Source organism: Rhinoderma darwinii, chromosome 8 (assembly GCF_050947455.1).
Source record: "Rhinoderma darwinii isolate aRhiDar2 chromosome 8, aRhiDar2.hap1, whole genome shotgun sequence".
Classification (NCBI taxonomy): Eukaryota; Metazoa; Chordata; class Amphibia; order Anura; family Rhinodermatidae; genus Rhinoderma; species Rhinoderma darwinii.
The window spans coordinates 15,258,760-15,280,347 of record NC_134694.1 but is presented as its reverse complement, the minus strand read 5'-3'; the positions used below and the strand labels follow the sequence as shown (position 1 = coordinate 15,280,347).

The window sequence follows — 21,588 nt, the reverse complement described above, 5'->3', positions numbered from 1 at the left end:
GTTACATGCTGGAATCACAGCTACACTGCTCATTACTGCTGAATGTCCTCCATGTTGCTGCTGTTTCTGATGCTGTGCTACGAAGAGATGTGGGGAGCAGGATGTACGCCTTTTTTTTTTTATGTGTGCAGTGTATAGAAGACATGATAGCGGTTAAGCTCCACCCAGCAGCTAAGAATCAGAGATAGCGCCTGCAGAGAGGAAAACGGCTAAGAAACGCAACATTGCTGAAACGTAGGGGCACAAGAACCCATCACCTTCATCTTTGATCGTCTCTACTCGTTTGGCTGAAGACAGGATTATAGACGTTCTATGTGAGCCCGTCTTCAGGCTAATGAAAAGAAACGGTAACAGACAAAAGATGCTGAGTGCGTTTGCACCTTCGCTTCAGCAACAGTTGGTTCTCAGCACCTGGACCCCCTACCTATCAAAACTTCTGATAAGTCTCTATGACCTATCAAGTTTTCTGAAAGTGCAGTTACTCTATTATGTAATGCATTTTACGTGGCTTTAAATATATTATTATATCCGGATATACTTGGCGATCCTACTGTGCTCTATTTCTTTAGCACAGAACAGGCAGACAACGGATGACCTATTCACATTTTTTCTATTCAAAACACGCAATATTTTTCTGGCGTTTTTCAAGCCCTATAGAGACGACTATGGAAAAAACGGCCTTACCTAGGGGTTGCTGCATTAAAAAAAAAAAGAAATGCAGTAAGAAATGCCACCAAAAACGCGGTGTGAAACCACCCTGACGGACATAATGAAAGATCATTTTAACTGAACGTCCCCTTTCACAGTACGTCCCCACACAGCGTAAACACTGCAGAATCTCCGTCAGTTAGGGTGGTTTCACAAATAGCATTTCTGTGAAAAAGGCGGCAATTTTGGTGGCGTTTCGACCTGAATTTTTCTTTTGCGCAAAAACGCTGCGGAAATTCCACAGAATATTACAGTAGCAGCAAAGTGGATAAGATCTGAACAAATCTAATCCACACGCTGCAAAAAAAAACCTGCAGAAAACACGTGCGGAAATTGACCATTGCCTCGGATATATATATATATATATATATATATATATATATATATATATATATATTTATATAGGAACACTCCAGGCAAAACTGATGCTGTGGTCTATCTAGTGCAGATCCTAAGGGGCGGAGCATGACACAGGGATTCTCTCTTTTGCCTTCTTTGAATCATTGTGTCATGCACCGCCCCCTCAGACCCAGCAATAGGCAGTGTATCAGTTATGTCCGGATCAAGGCTGACCCATATATTTTCAGTTTTCTTGAATAAGAACGTAAACCGTGAATGATTGGGCGTCAGGTTATATGAAGCAAGTACTTAAAGAGAATTATACCATCAGTTACATTACTCCAAATGCTAAATTAGTAGAAGAATAATAAACTTTTTCACAAATTGATCGGTTACGTTGAAAAATATTGTAGTACTTTATTCACACACCTACACGCTCATTCATGAAATATGCCGGTACAGGAACGTAGCCGGGGAATGGTGTCAAATTTTACACCGTGATGGTGGAAAGGAGGAGATGACTAATGGTAAACATACTGGTCTTTGAAGCGGGAGGCTCGCAGTTTGAATGCTAGTGTCATCTCTGTGTCACTCCATCTCCTTGTGTACCACTGGCTACCAAACATTAAGTAGTAAGCGAAGATTTGTTGTGTCTATTCGGCAATTTATAGCACACGGCTATGGCAAGAAGTGTGTGAGGACACTGCTGGATAGGGTGTAAGGTAAACACCCTGCTGCTTCACACAAAGCTTTCTACACATAGCTAAGGAGTATTTCATTTCAGTGCAAACATACAGCAAAGTGAAGAGCTATGCACCAACTTAAAATGCCATCAATGAAATGGTTAAATAGAATTCCTGAACCTTTATTGATCTGCAAACATGGATTATGTGATTTATAGGCTTCTGATCCATTTAGCGCCATCTATTGGTGGAAAGACCAAAATGCACATCTGTTTGTGAAAAAGTTGAAGCTTACTTTAAAATACTTTTAGGACATGGAAACTTGTTGAGGAACCCTCATCTCAGTCAGCGGTGGGCATAGAGCTCCAGATCTCGATGAAGCAGCAACACATGTAGGTGCAGGAACAGAAGAAAATACACTTTTCTGTATATAGCAGAAAGTGATACGGAGTGAGCTTTTAAGATGGGTACCTGCAGGCGGGGACACTTTGGGGGTTTCCTGTTTGCTCACGGGGACCTGCTTGATGACTGTCTACAGTATCTTGCAGGTTTGTAATGTGTAGTAAGTTGGGGCAGTCCGATATCCACCTCTTTCCTTATCAAAGGCTCAGGCTGCTACACTGTCCCCCATGTTTTACACTGCTGCTCTGTATTGACTGGCTGCTGTGTATAAGCACAAGACTAGCACAAAATCACCAGAAACTCAGTATATGGGGAGCAGATTTCTCTTACAGCAAGGTTGAAATGATCAAAAACTATGAGCAACAAAACTATCAGTGAGAAAAAGAAGACCATCACTAAGACATTTCAAGTTGTGGATAAGTGGTCGCTGATGTTCGAAAATCGTAGACAATACAACAACGTATCCGTATGAGGTCAAAAGGCACGAACTATATACAATAAAAGCCATCCGGCACTGTAAGTGACATCACTGTGGATGACATTACATTTCAAATCTTTAAGTCATATTATTTGGTAAAGCGGTTGTTCCAGAAGCAACAATTATCACCTATCCACAGGATAGGTGATAATTATCTAATCACGGAGGGCTCTACTGTTTGTGAGAACCCCCCTGCAGTGAGGAGGAGCTTGAATGGAACGGTGGTCAAGAATGTGTCTGCCACTCCATTCAATGTCTATGAGACTGATGGAAACAGCCGAGCGCTGTACTCGGCTGTTTCCGTCATTCACATAGACTTTGAATAGAGCAGCAGGGTCATGCTCGACCACCGCTCCATTCAATGTCCTCCTCGCTGTGGTCGAGCAGTGAGGAGGAACTGGGGATTCTAAACCCCCCGCTCTCGCAATTGGTGGGGCCCCCAGCGATCAGACAATCATATCCCCTATCCTGTGGATAGGTGAGAATTGTCGATTCTGGGATCTTGAGTAATAACCCGTATTATAGCCGAGAGCTGAATACACAATCCTGCAGGCATGAAAGTCGCAATCTCCAACAATCCCTTGTTGGCTCAAGGTTTTCAGACAGTTGGTGTGTTGATTTGCATTTTAGAAAGTGCAGTTTTTACACCAGACAGTACAATAATCTTATATAAGAAGAACTTGTTGTTAGGGTGTGTCTGACAACAAGTTTGTTGACTGTTTCCAACGACAACCAGAAGATTTGTGAACGCAGCTCTGGAGTATAATACAGGCTGCAACTCAGGATGAGTACAAGATAAGTAATGAAAATGTGTTTACATTTCTCCTCCGGTGGCTGTGGCTTAAAATAAATGAGCGACCATGTAATACATGGTTGTCTAGGGTCCGGGGGTCTCTCTATTAGAGGGGGTCTTGAGTGGGAGGCTTAAAAACAGTTCCACACTAGTTATATCTGTATCTATTTTTCTCATTAGTAGAACTATATAGTAACTTTACACGAAAGCGATGGTTTAAAACATCTGTTTGTTATATTGTTTCTTTTTCTGGTTCCTTTAGCCAAAAACCAGCGTACCTACTGAGGCAATAAAATAAAGATTCTCATGGATGTTTTCTCCTTGCTGCAAATACAAGTCTATGTGGGGGGTCGTCTATGTAACTCATTGAATAAAAGAATTACATGAAAACGAACTGGAAGGATGTAAACATGCCCATAGCCCATATTTACCATTCTTAAATTTAAACAATTGGAATAGGCCATTAATGTGAGATTGGTGTGGGTCAAACCCTAGAACCCCCAGAATCAAGTAAATTGGGCCGAGCTGCAGTATACGGACACGCTGCTGTATCTGGAAAACCGTGAAGGGGCTGTGGCATTCCAGCGATTGCTCTGCCCCTTCGTTCTGCTGGGCTATGAAGGTAGTAGAGGTAAACCTGCTCGTTGATCAAACATCCTAAAGATAGGCCATCTATGAATATAATTGAAAAATACCAGGAATGTGTACTTGAGGGTTATGTGGGCCCATTACAGTGTAAAGGTGCCTTCCCCTTACAATCCGATCCTAGAACCCGCAGAAGGCATGACTACGGATGTAATATACACAAGACTGACAGACCTGGAGATAGGGGAGTAGAAGGAGAGAACAGGAAAGAATCTGTGTGCAGCCTGTGACTCAGTGACTGAGAAAAACATATTCATAGCCTCCAAAATGGCTGACTATGGTTTCAACTTCCTGCTTTCAGTCAGATCAAGAAGAGCACAAACTGTTGGTCTAACAAGTGGATTATTATGCAGATAAAAAGAGGAACATGAACACATGTAAGGTTTATTACTTTAATAAAGTGACAGTAACGCCACGTTTGGATTGACTGGTGTGGGTTATCAATGCCAATGTGTAATATACGGCACTCATCTCCACTAATAACGGGTAGGGGCTAATGACATGCAATTAGCAGGAATGCCCATAAATATGCAAACAATTAAAAAGATGACATAGTTTGGAAACATGCCCGGCCTTCATAAATGACTCCCATTGTATGCCTTTAGGTTGGTCAGTGAGATAATGTGGGAAAGCAGACTACGACAACGCATGGATCTCTCTATAGGTTAATACAACGATTCCATATTACACTGAATAAGATATACATCAAAAAGTTACAGCACGAGCCAGAAACACATTCCATGGGTCCCTGGGTCGGAAAATTAGAAAATAAAGTATAATTCTATCCACGTCAAAACATGGGATGATATACAAAGGACGATTAGTTAATCTGGTTCCAAGAGCTAGATTCATATCAAAGAGGAATCTATGCAGGTGATAGGGGCAACTCAGCTTTTATGGCACATGTAGTGTAAGTCCGCCATAGAACACCATTTTGCAGTTCACATATAGATATATTCCAGTGGTGTACCTACCATAGTACTAGACCATGCGACTAAGGCCGATGGTGAGAAGCGTACTTAGCTGCTTCCCCTACTGTCATAATGATTGCCTGCGTCCGCCACTTGCAGGAGCTGACTGTATACAGATTTGTACAGTTCCCATTGACTTTAATACCATCTATATAAATCCATATGCAGTTGTCTCCCCCTAGTGGCGGCTGCTGGCAGACAGAATTTTATGATTTAATGGGGTTTTCCAGGACATTTGAAAGGCAGACTGCAGGCGGGGGATGTACTAAAATAGAAAAATAAGTCATTCTCACCTAGTAATTCCCCCGAGGCTTCAGTGCTTCCTGCCTGCCCGTTTACTTTTACACAAAGTGACAACTTCCCGTTTAATCCATGAGACTGCTACAACCAATCACTGGCCTCAGCTGTGATGTTGGCAAGAATGGCACGTCATCGATATGGCTATTGATTGGCTGCAGCATTTACATGGATGAAATGGGACATCACTTCCTGTAAGAGTAAAGAGACTGGCAGGGACCATTGGCGCTGGAGCCGCAGGGGATTTACCAGGTTAGTATTACTTTTTTATATATATTAGCCTGTCCCCTGCCTACAGCCGGTCTTTTAAATGTCCCGGACAACCCCTTTACCTCTATGACTGTATGAAAGGAATGAAAAGGTATATTTGTGCAAAAATGTGCAACTTTTCTTGCCAGGTGCCAGTTTTCAAAAGAAAAAAAGTGGGCAGGGTTAAACACATGGCATGGTCAACTTGGTTACTCAACTTTTACGTAGATGAGGTTATGTATGACTCATCGGACAACCAAAACTCCCATCAACATTCTCCATTAAAAAACACGACTCAAGTGAGATTCTTCCCCCCACTTAGATTTGTGCATGGTGACTTCTGACAATGAAATACCAAGGGGTGGCCCGTCCATAAGCAGGCAATAACCTCCGATTAACGGTCAAGAACATCCAACATGTGTAATGCAGGCTATAGACACTCCAGATCTATTGGCCGACCACTAAACAATTTCACCTTGGTTGGACATACATTTAAAGTGCAGAGGGATAAGCAGCTAACAGATATATTTGTGTCGCTTATCTTCAAAAAAGAGAAAAGGATCAGACAGGTTAAAATCCATCCAGCCAGACCCCATAGATATTAGATTGCTGCCAGTTCCTGACTTTATCCATTTTCCACAGTCTTTAAACAGTCATGAGAGTTTGTTTCCAAACTTTCACCTGAGCTTAGACTGGTTGGCAATGTTCACATCTGCGTCGGGTCTTTCCGTTATTCTGCTCAGTCAAGGGAAAAAAACGGGCACAACGTTTCCATTGCACCACAGGCACCGCCGGCGGCCAACCGAACCCATTGACTTTAATGGGTTCCATCGGCTTTCTTTCGGGGTGTCCGTGGTTTTACTGGAAACAATAGCGCAACATGCTGAGCTATGGTTTCCGGTAGCCTCAACAGGATCTGCGACGGAGGCCCCTCAGACACAGACTCCAACGCAGGTCAGAATTATGCCGAATTTTATCTGGCCTTGTTGACATCTGCGTCGATCTTCCTGTTGTTCTGCTCCATCAGAGAAGCTGAACAACGAAAATACCGGAAGCGCAGACTCCGTTTTAAGTCAGACACCATAGGTGCCCAACGGAACCCGTTGACTTTAGTCAGGGTGTCAGTGGTTTTCCCGGAAGAAATAGCGCATCATGCTGTACTATTGGTACTGGTATTTTCGCCCGGATCTGTGACGGAGCCTCCAATGCAGATGTGAACCGGGACTTATATGTACTGTTACCTTTACTTATACAAATAGAGCAGGCAGCCGGTCTGTCGCCAAATGTTGCAAAACAAAAGGACTCATCAGGATCCGCCACGGGTGATAAAGCTGAACTACAAGTTCCAGCATGCCACCAGGGATTCTGGCTGGAAGAAAATGCTTAAACTTGGATTTCTGCAGTAGCTAAAGAGTTACAGGGAATAGTGGAAAGTTTGGTGAGTAGGAAAGACAGGTAATTCTGTACATCACTAGACAGGGTAGTAGTGTCCTACGATGAACTGTTTATAATACACCAAGAATGAATGACACGATCAAATCCCTGAGCCGGACTGGCAACATACCAGACTGAAGGGTTAATCCTTATCCTGTGGGTGCAAAGGGGTTAGTGCAGGTTGGGGCAAGGCTGTGTCTGTCACACTTCACAATGTGGGATCCCCTCCAGTCTAGGTGTGCAATCTAGAGCTGCTGGATCACTGCAGGGCATCTGTTAATTACCCGCTCTGCTACATTTGCTAACTACTGTTTACCAGTTTCTATAGTTTATCTACCAGGCAAGGTGGCAGGTAACTTTTAGGAGGCTTCAATATGGGGCAGCCTTCTTAAGGTTTGAGCTTGGACTGCAGTAATGTCTTCCTATTTGCCCCATCTATAGATGTAGCAGAGCTGAATTTGTCATTTGTAAAATCTCAATGTATTAACAGAGGTTTAACCAACGATTACCTCATCATCATTAGCCAAAGGACGAGTTGAGCTCTGCTACATCCATACCCTTCAATTCATTTTTATTGCGCCAGAAGCCACTCACCAGGTGGAAACGTTATTGTATTAATGTGCTAAGGTAACGTCGATATAGTGTCGAGCCCTGGTCCTAGCCATAGGATGCACTCGCTCAGACACTGCTCATCCCAGTCTGCTATTCCTCAGACGTACTATTCCTGTCACTTCCAGGTCCTGCCATTGACATATAATGTAGGGATTAAGCTGTCATCTGGGGAAAGTGTTGAAGACTGATCCTTACTTGCTGCAGTCATGTCTGTTGGGCTAGGACGGGCCCCCTGGAGCACTGCCGATGGGGCAATTTAAGGTTTATCCGTTCCTCCTTTACGCGATACATGTCATTTATTCGGGCTTCGGTTCTGAACACCATGCATGGATTTATGAGCGAGTTCATGCAGTGCTGAAAGCTATTGCTTCTTTTTTTACCCGACCGTTCAAAATTTCGCCAAATATAGTGAATAAACCCAGCAGCACTGGACAGACGATGTAACAGTCCAGCTCCAGTGAAATGTTTACAACACTGCCACAAATATATACACATTTTATTACACGTTAGCTATAGTGTTTATATTGAGCGGCTCTATACAAATATATACATATTCTACATATACGGGACAGACCGTTACACAAATATTAACACAAAATACTCTGAATACAGTGTCTTAAATTCAGCCAAGCTTACGGAGCAGCTATCTCCCTCTACCACACTTCATTTGGGGCCACTATATACAATAATGCTTTTCTATGGGACGGGCAGGACTATCCCGACTATCCCGATCCCTTAATCAACAGTTTTTCACATAGAGTAATATGCATGGGATTAAAGTGTAACGACTAAGAGGATATTGGACCTTATGTCTCGCCTGGGACTCTGCATTATTCGCAACGTTAATCTCATCCACAGGGAACTAATTGTTGGGTAATTGTAAGAACCCAAAGTAAATGACTGAACTCAGCAATATCAATGACATCCCCTGGGAAAGTCAGCCATGAGGATCACTTTAACTTGTGCTCGGTTGGGTAAAATGTTAATCCCTCTCCCTACAGAAGTGATTATGGAGTTCAAAGCTTTATCTGACAGATATTTTACATGTTTATGTTGGGAACGTTTTTTCCATGGATTATTCGCAGCACTGGCCAGCTGTGCTCACAGATTTCCTGTACAGTTTGGGTTTGTATTGAACCCGGTTACAGATATATTTCATGCAATTTACAGTATGACCCACTGGCAGGACAGATCCGCACCTATGCCCCTAGGAAACCAGTCCTCGTATTCAGGAGGGTGGTCCTCTGTACAAGCCGTCCAGGACATCCCTTCTATCACTGAGAACATATTCCGTCCCGCTAGGCTTTCCTCGCAGGATAAATGAACTCATCAAAACGTACTATACACTGGAATTGTACTCAGTAAGAAATCTTATCTACTATACAAGGCACCCTATTAGAGAAAGGGACCCCATGATAGCAGTCATTTAGGGATCCTACACTATACTAAGGGTACTACGAGTGCTTTCAGTAACTGATCCAATCCAACAGAGGACCATTTGGTAGGGAATATTGGACTTTACAAGGGACCGTATGAGTGCAGGAGATCCCATGTGTACTCAATAAGGGATCCTATGCATATGACATCCAATATACAATAGATCCTGTGTGCACTCAATAAGGGATCATATGCATATGCCATCCAATATACAATAGATCCTGTGTGCACTCAATAAGGGATCCTATGCACACACCTACACAATACATAGGTCCCAATGAGTGCATACAGAAAGAGATCCTATACATATTATATATACACTACACAAGCGTAGACTCTAAGGAACATTCATAAGGGACCCTTAGTAGAAGTGATCTAATGTGTGCATTCAGGAAGGATCCTATGGATATGACATCCACTATACAATGGATCCTGTGTGCAGTCAATGAGGGATCCTATGCACACACACATTATATATGGGTCCCAATGAGTGCACACAGAAAGAGATCCTATACATATTATATATAGTACACAAGGAAAATGTCTTTATAAAAGACCGTTAGTATAAGTGTGATCTAATGTGTGCATATAGTACGGATCATATGCATGTCATCTACTATACAATGGATCCTGTGTGCAGTCAGTGAGGGATCCTATGTACACACTTACACTATATATGGGTCCTAATGCGTGTCTACAGAAAGAGTTCCTATACATATTACATATACTACATATGTGGCCCTAACATAACTTCATAAGGGACCCGGAGTATAAGAGATCTAACGTGTGCATATAGTTCGGATCCTATACATAGGACATCCACTATACAATGGATTATTTGCACACACCTACACTATATATGGGTCCCAGCCAGACCCTATGGACAGTGTGCATTCAGTAATGGATCCTATATGAACCATGTAACAATAAGGGATCCCACACATCGCAGTCAGCACAGGAGCCCCAGACACCAGTGTCAGCCCCCCACTTCAGCTTCTTCCTAGATCCCCCCCTTGTGCTATAACATGCCGGACCCCCTCCCTCCAGCTCTCCGTACTCACCCCCTGGACGCGGCTGCTCTGATTGTGGAGCCCGGGTCAGATACCGGCTCCATCACGGTTACTTCATTCTTTCGGTCGGGGGCTTTACGTCCATCGGAGTGAGAGCATCACGTCCCGTTATGGGCACCCTGCTATCCCACATAAGACTGGTGCAAGTGCCACTCACCCCCCTGGGACGCTGCATGTACCTTGTGAGGGGGGCAGTGGGCAGGACTGGGGTGAGCTGGGACCCATGGCAGCCTGGCAGATCTCTGTGTACCCCCTCTTCTTACTTTAGGGGGGTCCCTGCCCAGCCTGCACACGGAGATTCCTCCCTGCTGGACCCGAGGCACAGGGAAAGGAAGGTTCAGAGAAATGCACTGGATATAATGCAGCTCTCACACTCGCCGCTTAGCGCCCCTGCTGCCCTCTAGTGGCCATACATGACTATTGCACCCATGTATGAATTCCCTGTTCCAAACTAAAATTAACTTTTTTTTATTTAATCCATAAACTTTTTTTTTCCCTATTAATTTAACACTGAAGTTCTATAAAAGGAGGATATTCCACACTGTCTAATTACAAGTTTCCATGCTGCCCCTTATTTAGTTTGTGGCCTGAGCAAACAACAGTCCAAACCAGAATATAAATCCTAATGTGCTGTATTACTTCAGACTCCAGATTTTCCACTGGGATTGCCAGAAAAGCTGTGAATAAGGCTGAAATACCTGCCATTGCCCCACCACCACCTCTAGCATTGCTGGTAGTGGGGATATTTGCTTACAGATGTTTACTAATTGGAATCAGTTGCGATTTTTGACAGCAGTGTGGTAAAGAGTTACAGTGGAGGGGGAGGGGTGTTCTGTGTCCAACCATAATATACACGTCAGGACTCTCATCATTGAGTCTTGTAATGAAGTTCTGCTGAAGCTGCACTGTGGACATTATAATACAGACTCACTTCTATGTACGGCAGCTGTATCAACAAATACAGGATCAATGACTTCTATATGAACAGACATGACAATTCATCATATCCTGAAGCCTGTATACTGTGTGCAGAGGGGAAATGCTCTACAATCAGACACTGCTCCCTACTGCAGACAATGCACTGATTAGACCAGACACTGCTCCCTATTGCAGACAGGCACTGATTATACCAGACACTACTCCCTACTGCAGACAGGCACTGATTATACCAGACACTACTCCCTACTGCAGACAGGCACTGATTATACCAGACACTACTCCCTACTGCAGACAGGCACTGATTATACCAGACACTACTCCCTACTGCAGACAGGCACTCATTATACCATACACTGCTCCCTACTGCAGACAATGCACTGATTACACCAGACACTGCTCCCTACTGCAGACAATGCACTGATTAGACCAGACACTGCTCCCTATTGCAGACAGGCACTTATTATACCAGACACTACTCCCTACTGCAGACAGGCACTGATTACACCAGACACTGCTCCCTACTGCAGGCAGGCACTGATTACACCAGACACTGCTCCCTACTTCAGGCAGGCACTGATTACACCAGACACTGCTCCCTACTTCAGGCAGGCACTGATTACACCAGACACTGCTCCCTACTGCTGGCAGGCACTGATTACACCAGACACTTCTCCCTACTGCAGGTAGGCACTGATTACACCGGACACTGCTCCCTACTGCTGGCAGGCACTGATTACACCAGACACTTCTCCCTACTGCAGGTAGGCACGGATTACACCGGACACTGCTCCCTACTGCAGGCAGGCACTGATTACACTGCATAACACCAGACAGGCACTGCAGACAGGCACTGATTACACCAGACACTGCTCCCTACTGCAGGCAGGCACTGATTACACAAGACACTGCTCCCTACTGCAGGCAGGCACTGACTACACTGCATAATACCAGACAGGCACTGCAGACAGGCACTGATTACACTGCATAACGCCAGACAATGCTCCCTACTGCAGCCCAGCACTGATAACACTACATAAAGCCAGACACTGATCCAACTGCATAAAGTCAGACAATGCTCCCTACTGCAGCCTGGCACTGATCCCACTACATAAACCTAGACACTGCTCCTTACTGCAGCCAGGCACTAATCCCTACTAAATGGCAAAAGACACTGCTCCGTATGGCATAAAACTGTATACTGCTCCCTATTACATACAACCAGACACTACTCTTTATGGCTTACAGAAATACATTTCTCCCTACTACATACAGCTACACGCTGCTGCTTACTGTATCCAGCAGCACACTGATCCCTACTGCTTGTATATTGACATAACCACAGCCGGACACTATTCTCTTTTGCATGCTCCCTACTGCATACAACTAGCCAGTGCTTTTCACTACACATAGGACAGCAGACTCTTATGTTACATTCAGCAGAAAAGTACAGGTACAAATGGCGTTAACAATAATAAAAGGTAAAAGGAAGGATTGTCTTGCCGTCATTTGGATCTGGAAATGGTTGAACTTGACGGATGTGTCTTTTTTGTAACTGCTTCTAAGGTCTAGAATAAACACTGGTATCAGCTATGTGATGTTGGGTAAAGCCTTTTTCCCATAACAAAGTATTTTTACCTGAGGCACTGCACGTACCACAACCAAATATTGCTCTGCACTGCATATACCATAAGACAATCATCTGCACTGGATTAATAACAGGACTCATCTCCACTGCATTGCACTTACATTTGTACATTCCTCTGCACTGCACATACCATAGAGCATTCCAGCCCACTGCATATACAGCATGCCTATTCCTCAGCAATACATATACACCTGCAAATTGCTCTGCATTGCACATACAGATAGACATTCCTCAGCACTGCACGTTTCACAGAACATTCCCCAGTACTGCAAATGCAGCAGAATATTCCTTGCAGCGCATATACAGCTGTTTATTCTGCACAGGAGACTCTGCTGTACTGCACATACAGCTAGAATTTACTCTGCACTGCAAATAAAACAGAACATTCATCTGCACTGCCTATACAGCAGTGCCCCGCGCTGCCCATAAAGCTGGATGTTTAGTTGAACTGCACATACAGCAAGACACGTCTCTGCACACCATATAGCTGGACATTACTATGCACTGCACACACTGCAGATCACTGCACTACATATAAAAAAGAACATACCAAGTGGATCCAAAAGGAAGTAAAAGGAATATAGAATGCTTTCTTTTGGATCCACTTCTGGCTTTGGTTGAAAAAAAAAAACAGAACCAAAAACTGTATGTGTAATCCTGGCCAAAGCAGAACAATCCCCTGCACTGCGCAGATAGTTAATTGTCACTGCATATACAGCTGGATATCCCTCTGCACTGACTAAACGGCAGGAAACTCCTGCCCGAACAGCAGAAAATTCATCTGCACTGCACATAAGGCAACCGGATATTTTTCTGCACTGCATGCACTGCAACATATGATTCTGCACTGCAGATACGGAAGGATATAGCAATATGCATACAGGTGCAATAGACAGCAAATGTATAGATATATATGGTTCTGCACTATATATATATATATACACATATATACACACACACACACACACACACACACGCCACTTGGCAGATCACAACACAAACAGGTAGACACTTCTATATTAATGTCACACTATATTGCATATAAGAAGAGGACACTGCACATATTCAAAACGCTCTTCGAAATAGATACCCACCTAGGGGTTCATGATGCTTTGCAGTACTCATTAATTTCCCAATCGTGATTTTTTTGGGGGCAATCCCTACTTTTGACACACATTCCTCTGCTCCACTTTGGACCAAAGAGCAAGGTCATAGATAATAAAGTGGATCTCTCCAACAATGTTCCTCTTTAACCATCCAAATTGTTGGGAAGTATACGGCCGGATACATTTGCTCTGCGTCTCATAGAGGTTACATTGCTCTGCACTAGACACAGAGCTTTGCACTGTTCTGCACACATCTCTGCACTATACATACAAGTCACAGGATCCTGCAAGGCTCCTTCAGGTTGAATCTGTACTGCCCTGTATATACAGGCTCACATTGTTCTGCATATTCCCTAGGTTTACATTGCTCATGAAATGACTTCTATAATTACCTTTTCTTTAATATTGGCTCCATTGTATAAGTCAATTATCACAGCGGTCACTGGATTCCCCTTCCAATGTCATTAGGTTTAGGCGATGAAATACTAAAATTCCATTGGAGGTGTTTGATGTTCACACTGTGGCTTCCACAGACCTTATGCACTGGATTATTGACACATGTCACATTCTCAGGTCAGTGTCCAGCGCCGGCAGCAGACAGCCCAGTGACTGTCTACACATAAGAACAGACAGGACACAGTAACTGGAGTCTGGCATTAGTATGGGCACACAATGCCATCCCTACACTTAATGCTATTCTCTTCTGTGTAATAATGGGCTTTTCATACACCGTCACCACCTTCTGTGACATCTGGAAAAACATTTTCAATATTCTGTAATAGTCATGAAATGTAAGGGATGTATTCTGTATCTGATTGCATAATAATACGTAGTAAGGATTACAGGCTTATGAAGGGACGTTCAGTAAAGACATGGAAAAACCTGCGCGGTTACGCAGCGTGCTGGACGTCATACCACGGAATTCCTAGAAATAGAAGACAGGTCATGGGATAGGACTGGGGTGAAGGCTTACTACACAGCCAAAGGAAATCCCGCTCTACCTGAAAAAGTCCTTACAAACCAGTAGACGTCTGAGATAGGGACATCAGATTTCCAGCACGATTGGCAACACGGACCAGTGTGAGATAATACATTCTTTGTGTGTGGTTGGTGCTATAATAGCTAATACATTAATGCCCTACAGATACAATGAAGGTTTACAGTTAAGCATTGGCCACAACAATACAAGTCGCAGGCGACGGGTCCTTCCTATATGTCAAGAATCCCAATCTGGAGTAACACATACTAAAGTATGTGCCAAAATCCAAATTTGTGACAAATTATATTTTCCTGTGATATAAATTAGTTTTTTTGGGCACAAAATAATCATTTTTGTGACACAAAATGTGGATCAGTGTTTACAAAATCCATTTTGTGCTACAACAGGCATTTTTATGTTGGCACCATCCATTTGTATTGTAAAATGTTCTGTACCCCATGCCATACAATCAATCTTCCTGCATGGCAAATAACTTATGCCCCTTCTTCTCCATCTAACATAACTTAAGTAAAGATCCAGTCACAAAAAAAGCCCCAAAAATTAAAGGAAAGCTTTGACAACAAAAATTGGATGCACCTGCAAAGTAACTTCTATAGAACCGTAGATCAACTATGCAACATGCCATTATTTTCCTCCTGCAAGTTGTCATGTGGAGGGTTTTCCCAGGTCAAATGACATAAGAATCTAAGTTTTCCAACCTTACCACTTAAAACACAAATATACAGCTTTATCCCCAAAAAATAATCTATAAGATTTGTATTGATCAGATGTAGCAAGAAGTTTGTCATTTGGCATCATGTTACCTGTGGCTCTATACAGGACTGCAGGTAAGCCACCTGTATTACCTTAACTCAGAGACTTATCATAATCAATGCAACCTAAAATAGTAAAATAACAAACTCAGCTCTGCTACATTGAAATAACACGTGGTAGTATAATGACTTACTTGGTGGCTTGGTGAGAAGTACAATCTCTCCTTCCAGCCCCTAAATTCATTTGTATTCATTTGTCCCAGCAGCTAAGATCTTGCTTCTTTTCCTTGTTTTCTTTTTATTGTTTTTGAAGCTTTAAATTGACTCCTGGTTAGAGAGTCGGAAAGCACCGTGTGTCTCCTGGGTCATTGGAGAGGCAGGTTCAACCGAAACTGGAAGGGAAGGTTCTGAAATAGGCAATTATACGCTTGCACTGGTCTTACACTAGTGTGCTGTACCTAAGTGGTAAGACTGCTGGATGCTCATTTGACACAGCAAGGCACGAGGGGGAAAAAAGTTAAAAAAAACAAAAAGTATAAAGTAAAAAAAAAAAAAAAAGTATAAAGTAAAAAAAAAAAAAAACACGCTCTTTGAAGCGTCTGTCATAGGAGCACATGAAGACGCGGGGTCTTATAAACCTAGCCTTGTCCTTTTAAATAGATGCAGTCAGTATGAGAGGGGCCTTTTTTAAAAACCAGGTATCTGGTTTCAGTGAAAACATTTAACTAATAAGCAAAAATCCTGCCTCCGAAAGGGAGGGTCCTTGTGGCATACAGGAATACAAGGAGTACCAGTGTCTGTGGACAGAGGCAGCAAACATCAAGGCAGAGAGGTTTGGGGATATAAAAGACAAAAACGTATCATAACAACGGAATGGAAAGCAAAAGGTTCCTCTGGGATGGCAGAAGGGGCACCAGTTAATTCCAGGGGTGCAGTCAAAGGGTAGAGAGCAGAATGCAATGTGTACAAACAACACATTCACAAGTCAACGTCAAAGTGGTATTTACCTTCGCAGAAGCGAAGAGCTGATTATTTTTCCTGCCCATATTTCAAATACTTGAAGATGATGAGAGTTGTAGTTCAACCAGTTCTAAGTGGCGTTTAAAGCAAAATAACTGTTGGACTTTTAAAGCTGAAATAAATAATAATAGATACATAAATTAAAATATGTTGTATAGAAAAACACGCATATTTATAGATACATCATTTTTATTAATACTGTATTCTGTATCCAGAAAGGCTGTTCATAGCTATAATAAAAGTAAGTTGCCGTGTTTCTACCATTCAAAAATACCTTTCTCATTGTTTGTTGCTTCCCTGTGTCCACCTTGGTGCTGCTGCTAATCTGTGCTGCGGGAGAACGGGATCTGATCAGAATCAGACTCCATCCCCTGTCAGCTCACAATATTGTCTATTCCTACTTCCCCTGCTGACAGATAATATGGGATCCAGAGTAGTAATGGTATATACTATATGACATTCACAATATTCATTCCCTTAGAAACCAATGAAAATATAATTAAATAAAACAAAAAAGATTAAGTGGGATGTGCAAGGTTTATGTCTGCTGTCAAAATGCAGAGTTTTAGGGTATGTTCACACTCTGAGCCAAAAACATCTGAAAATACCGAGCTGTTTTCAAGGGAAAACAGTACCTGATTTTCAGAAGTTTTTTGAGCAACTCACGTTTTTCGCTGCGGTTTTCCGGCCGTTTTTGGAGCTGTTTTCAATAGAGTCTATGAGAAAACGGCTCCAAAAACGTCCCTAGAAGTGTCATGCACTTCTTTTGACGAGGCTGTAATTTTACGCGTCGTCTTTTGACAGCTGTCAAACGACGACGCGTAAATTACAGGTCGTCGGCACAGTACGTCGGCAAACCCATTCAAATGAATGGGCAAATGTTTGCCGACGTATTGGAGCCGTATTTTCAGGTGTAAATCGAGGCATAATACGCCTCGTTTACACCTGAAAATAGGTTGTGTGAACCCAGCCTAACTGTCCTAACAAGCTGAGGAGTCTCCTCAATTATACTGCCATGCTACTGCAGAGGCTCTGCTCCTTCCCTGACAAGCTGAACAGAAGGAGTCTCCACAGCTATACTGCCATGTTACTGCAGATGCTCTGCTCCTTCCCTGACAAGCTGAACAGTAGTCTCCACAGCTATACTGCCATGCTACTGCTCCTTCCCTGACAAGCATGGCAGAAAGCTATTTCTATTGGGTACTCTGCAGTGAAAAGAGGATCACTATGCAGAGACCTGGCAGTGGGGAGAGTGACTGACCATGCATGTCTACCAGCACTTATCTTATTAGATGACACATTGCTATACTCTTTGAACACCAGGTGGCGCCATACTACGCAAATGTCATTACTCTTCACTGGATCGCGTTTGTTGATAAGTATGTAAATGGAGAACATTGTTCATATTTTGTGATCTAAACAATGCATATAATATTAAATGGTGTGACCTCAAATGCCCTATTAGGGAATTCTATTTTTACAAAGGTGGGCCCCATATTCAGGAACTTCATCTATTAGCCAGAGCAGGCAGGGGTCACATAGAGAGACTTTTGCCCTTGAGGACCCAGTATGTATCCCATAAACACAAAGCAAGTATTACATGAACAACTCATTTAATAAGAACTGTGTAATGCTTCATTTCCCCTGTGGTGATGCTGCAGGAAAATTGAGCACTTGCTGCTGGGTACTAGGACTCTAGAAGTGGGACACCCTGTGATCAGCTTATCACAGGGGGCATATTTTAACGAGAAGTGACTGTTTACTCAAATCACTCCCGTTTAGAAAGGAGAGGAGCAATTCAGGTAACAGGAGTACACATGGGAGTTGCTGATAATGCAGTGATCTTAAATATTAGTTAAAGGGGATTCCATCCATTGTGATCATTGATCTGAGATTCTTGCAGACTTCTCAGTAACTAACTTTTTAATCATGTTGTATGTTAAAGGGGTTTTCCAAGACTTTTATATTGATGGCCTATATGAAGATGTGACACCAGCACTTTTCCTGATTCAGAATAAGAACAGATTTCCACACGAGTCAAACATTCTGGGGACTGCTTATTGGGGTTTTCCAGGTCTTTTATATTGATAGCCTATCCTTAGGATAGGTCATCAATATAAGATCGGTGGGGGTCAACTCCCGGCACCATCAGATGACTGAAAGGGGCCGAGGCACTTGTCATCGATGCTTTTTCCCAGTTTACAGGCATTTTCATAGTGGCTGTACCTGGGACTGCAGTTCCAGTCCCTTTCAAGTGAATGGGACTGAGCTGCAATCTTCAGTCAGCTGATCGATGGGGGTGCCCTTAGTCAGACCCCCACTGATCTTATATTTATGACCTACACTAAGGATAGGCCATCAATATAAAAGTCCTGGAAAACCTCTTTAGGCAGTTCCCAGAATGTTTGACTCTTGTGGAAATCTGTTCTCATTCTGAATTAGGAAAGCGCTAGTGGCGCATCTTCATATTCACTGCAGTTCTTCCTGCCCTAGCTGCCAGGAAGAGTAAAATGTTGGCCTGGACCCAACCCTAGTCATCATTTTGATGATGTTTTCAATCATGCATTTGTGAAGGGACAAGGGTACAGGGGAGGACGACGATCCTGGACATAGCTCTTGTAGATGACTTATTGTCTTATCCCAGTAGTGATGTCAGGGCAAAAAGTGAGCTGTAATTGTACCCTACTGCCCTCCTTGTACACCATTGTAAGGATTTCTTTATTTAACTCATGATATATAACTTTTGGTGATGTATGGTGCTGCCCAAATATTGGGGTTATATCATCAGCCAAGTCTTCTAATCCAAGTGGACATACATTATTAGGGAATCGCAGAACTAGCAATTGCCTGATATTTACCTATTATCAAAATTATTTGAAAAACCGTGGATCAAGTTCTCTGAAAATGAATTTTCATCACGCTATTACCTACTGTTATTTTGGTCTATGGAGCCGCAGACACAGACGGTCATAAAACAGCTTCTGAGATCGGATAGTGTCCGGAGACTTCATTTCTCCTTGACTTCCCTGCTGAATAATTTGGTGGCTCCGGGAATGGATTTGATTCTGCCAATAGGCATATATATATATATTTAGCTAGAGACGCTTCCCACCAAATAGAACATTTGCTAATAAAATCTAATATTGCAAGAAACACATATATACAATTGCGGATTGACTGGCTGCCCCCCGGTTACTTGACACAACATATTATTATGGGATTTTAGTAATTGCCGTCTACTTGGTAACAAAGACTCAACGATTGTGTTTACTGCTGCAGACAGACATGTCCATGGGCCTTCCCATCTTCTGCTGCCTTCATGGACTTCAAAGTCCGGTGTCATTAGTACAAGGATGCGTCTCTCCAACGTAGCATTTACTAGAAGGAGACCTGTCATTAGGTGGACTTGTTGTAGCACCTTCAGGATGCTCTACTTCTCTCTGATGTCACTCTGACCGTCCTGTGAATTCCCATCACTGGAAATCCAGCTGGAGACACAATAATGCCACTGTTTAGCAAGTCCACCCGTAGAGTATTTTTAGATAAATGCAACCACATCCATACATATAGCAATAGGGACAAAGAGGGAAAAAAATAAGTTTCCAGTAAAAGTATTTTTCATGGCTGTGAACTTTGGGATGTGAACATATTTCGCAAAAAGGTGCCTCATTCAAACTTGGCTATGCTCCAGCCTGGCCGTGGATTTTCTATTTTCCCTCATTGGTGTGTGACAACGGCCCTGAATTCTACAGAGGTCCTCATAGTGGTGTAACTTTGTCACCCCCTCCTTTTCTTTACGAGTAGGTGGTGTTATTGTTAAGGAGGTTCTTTAGTATTAAACGCTCATGTACACGACCACTAACCCTGTAGGGTGACTCATGAGTGGCTATGGTTTGGTATCATGAACCTGTTGGCACTCCTGGAGGCACCGTATTATTCTGTGGATGCAGTGCTTCTGGGAGATAATGCCTTAGTAACACAGCACACAATGGAACATGACACTTTTTTTTTAAATCATAGATTCACACAAAATCTGTGAGAAAGATCCTTCATGCACCTTCATATAAAATAGGAGGTACACGGAGGTACAGTATGGGCCCATAGGAGGCAATGGGCACTGTATTATGAATCCGTATGATACAGATCAGTAATACGTTTGTGTGCATGAGCGCTTAAAGAGTACCTGCACTTTCTGCAAACTTTTGATATGTCAGAGACATATCAAAAGTTTGGATCGGTGGGGGTCCAGGCGCTGAGACCCCCCTACCGTCGCCAAAACGAAGGTGCAGAAGTGCTCAGTTGAGCGCCCTGCACCTTCGGCTGTGATCTGCGCTCCTTGTTAGACTGAAGGCGGCTCGCATACGACCCCCACTGATCCAAACTTTTGATATGTCTCTATGACATGTCAAAAGTTTGCAGAAAGTACAATTACTCTTTGAAAAATAAAGCTCGAATAGCAGGGCACAGAAGTCCTGAAACAACGTTATATAGCCGTAATCTCTAACCTCTCCAGCTGTTATGAAACTACAACTCTCAGCATTAGCATATGTGGCACCTTTTTTCTCCAGATACTTGTTGGCAAAATGGGAGAAATTACGCCCCCTAGTATAGAAATATTAGGTATTATACTGACAAAGAGGTGATTGAGTTGTATTCTATAAATAGCATGTTTTGATGCTATGGAGGTCTTTATGACAGTTCCTCTGTTCTCTCCATAGACAGAATACAGATGCAATTAAATTGCTCCTGTATACTGCTGATAGGGGTTTGAATTGTGTTGTAAAAGGATTTTTTTAGGCAATTGAGGGAATTGCTTATAACTCAATTCCATGATATTCTCTTTTACTTTAAAGGGGTCTCCCACCCTTGATAAGCAGATCACAGGATGTACCGCTATAGTCTGTGGGGGGACTTATCATCAAGTGTGCAACTTTCCCTGCAGCGCCACCACAGGGGAAATTAATAATTGCGCAGTGCTTATTAAAATCAATGGGCTGTCTGTGTAATG

General features: G+C 42.9%; 1 protein-coding gene across 3 annotated transcripts in view; it reads right to left on the bottom strand.

Moving 5' to 3' along the window:
* COL27A1 (collagen type XXVII alpha 1 chain) overlaps positions 1-16,687 on the bottom strand; it is a 274,259-nt gene extending 257,572 nt beyond the window's left edge. Inside the window, exons 1-2 of one of the 3 annotated variants that reach the window (XM_075835266.1) lie at positions 16,568-16,687; positions 15,755-15,952 (exon numbers count right to left, since the gene is read on the bottom strand). In XM_075835266.1, the coding sequence (XP_075691381.1) occupies positions 15,755-15,804 (50 nt within the window). In that variant the 5' untranslated portion in view covers positions 15,805-15,952; positions 16,568-16,687. Of the gene's footprint in view, positions 1-10,109; positions 10,435-15,754; positions 16,043-16,567 lie in introns of those variants that run through there. The other 2 variants (XM_075835267.1, XM_075835265.1) reach the window with 2 other exon arrangements.
* Between the last annotated feature and the right edge of the window lie 4,901 nt (positions 16,688-21,588).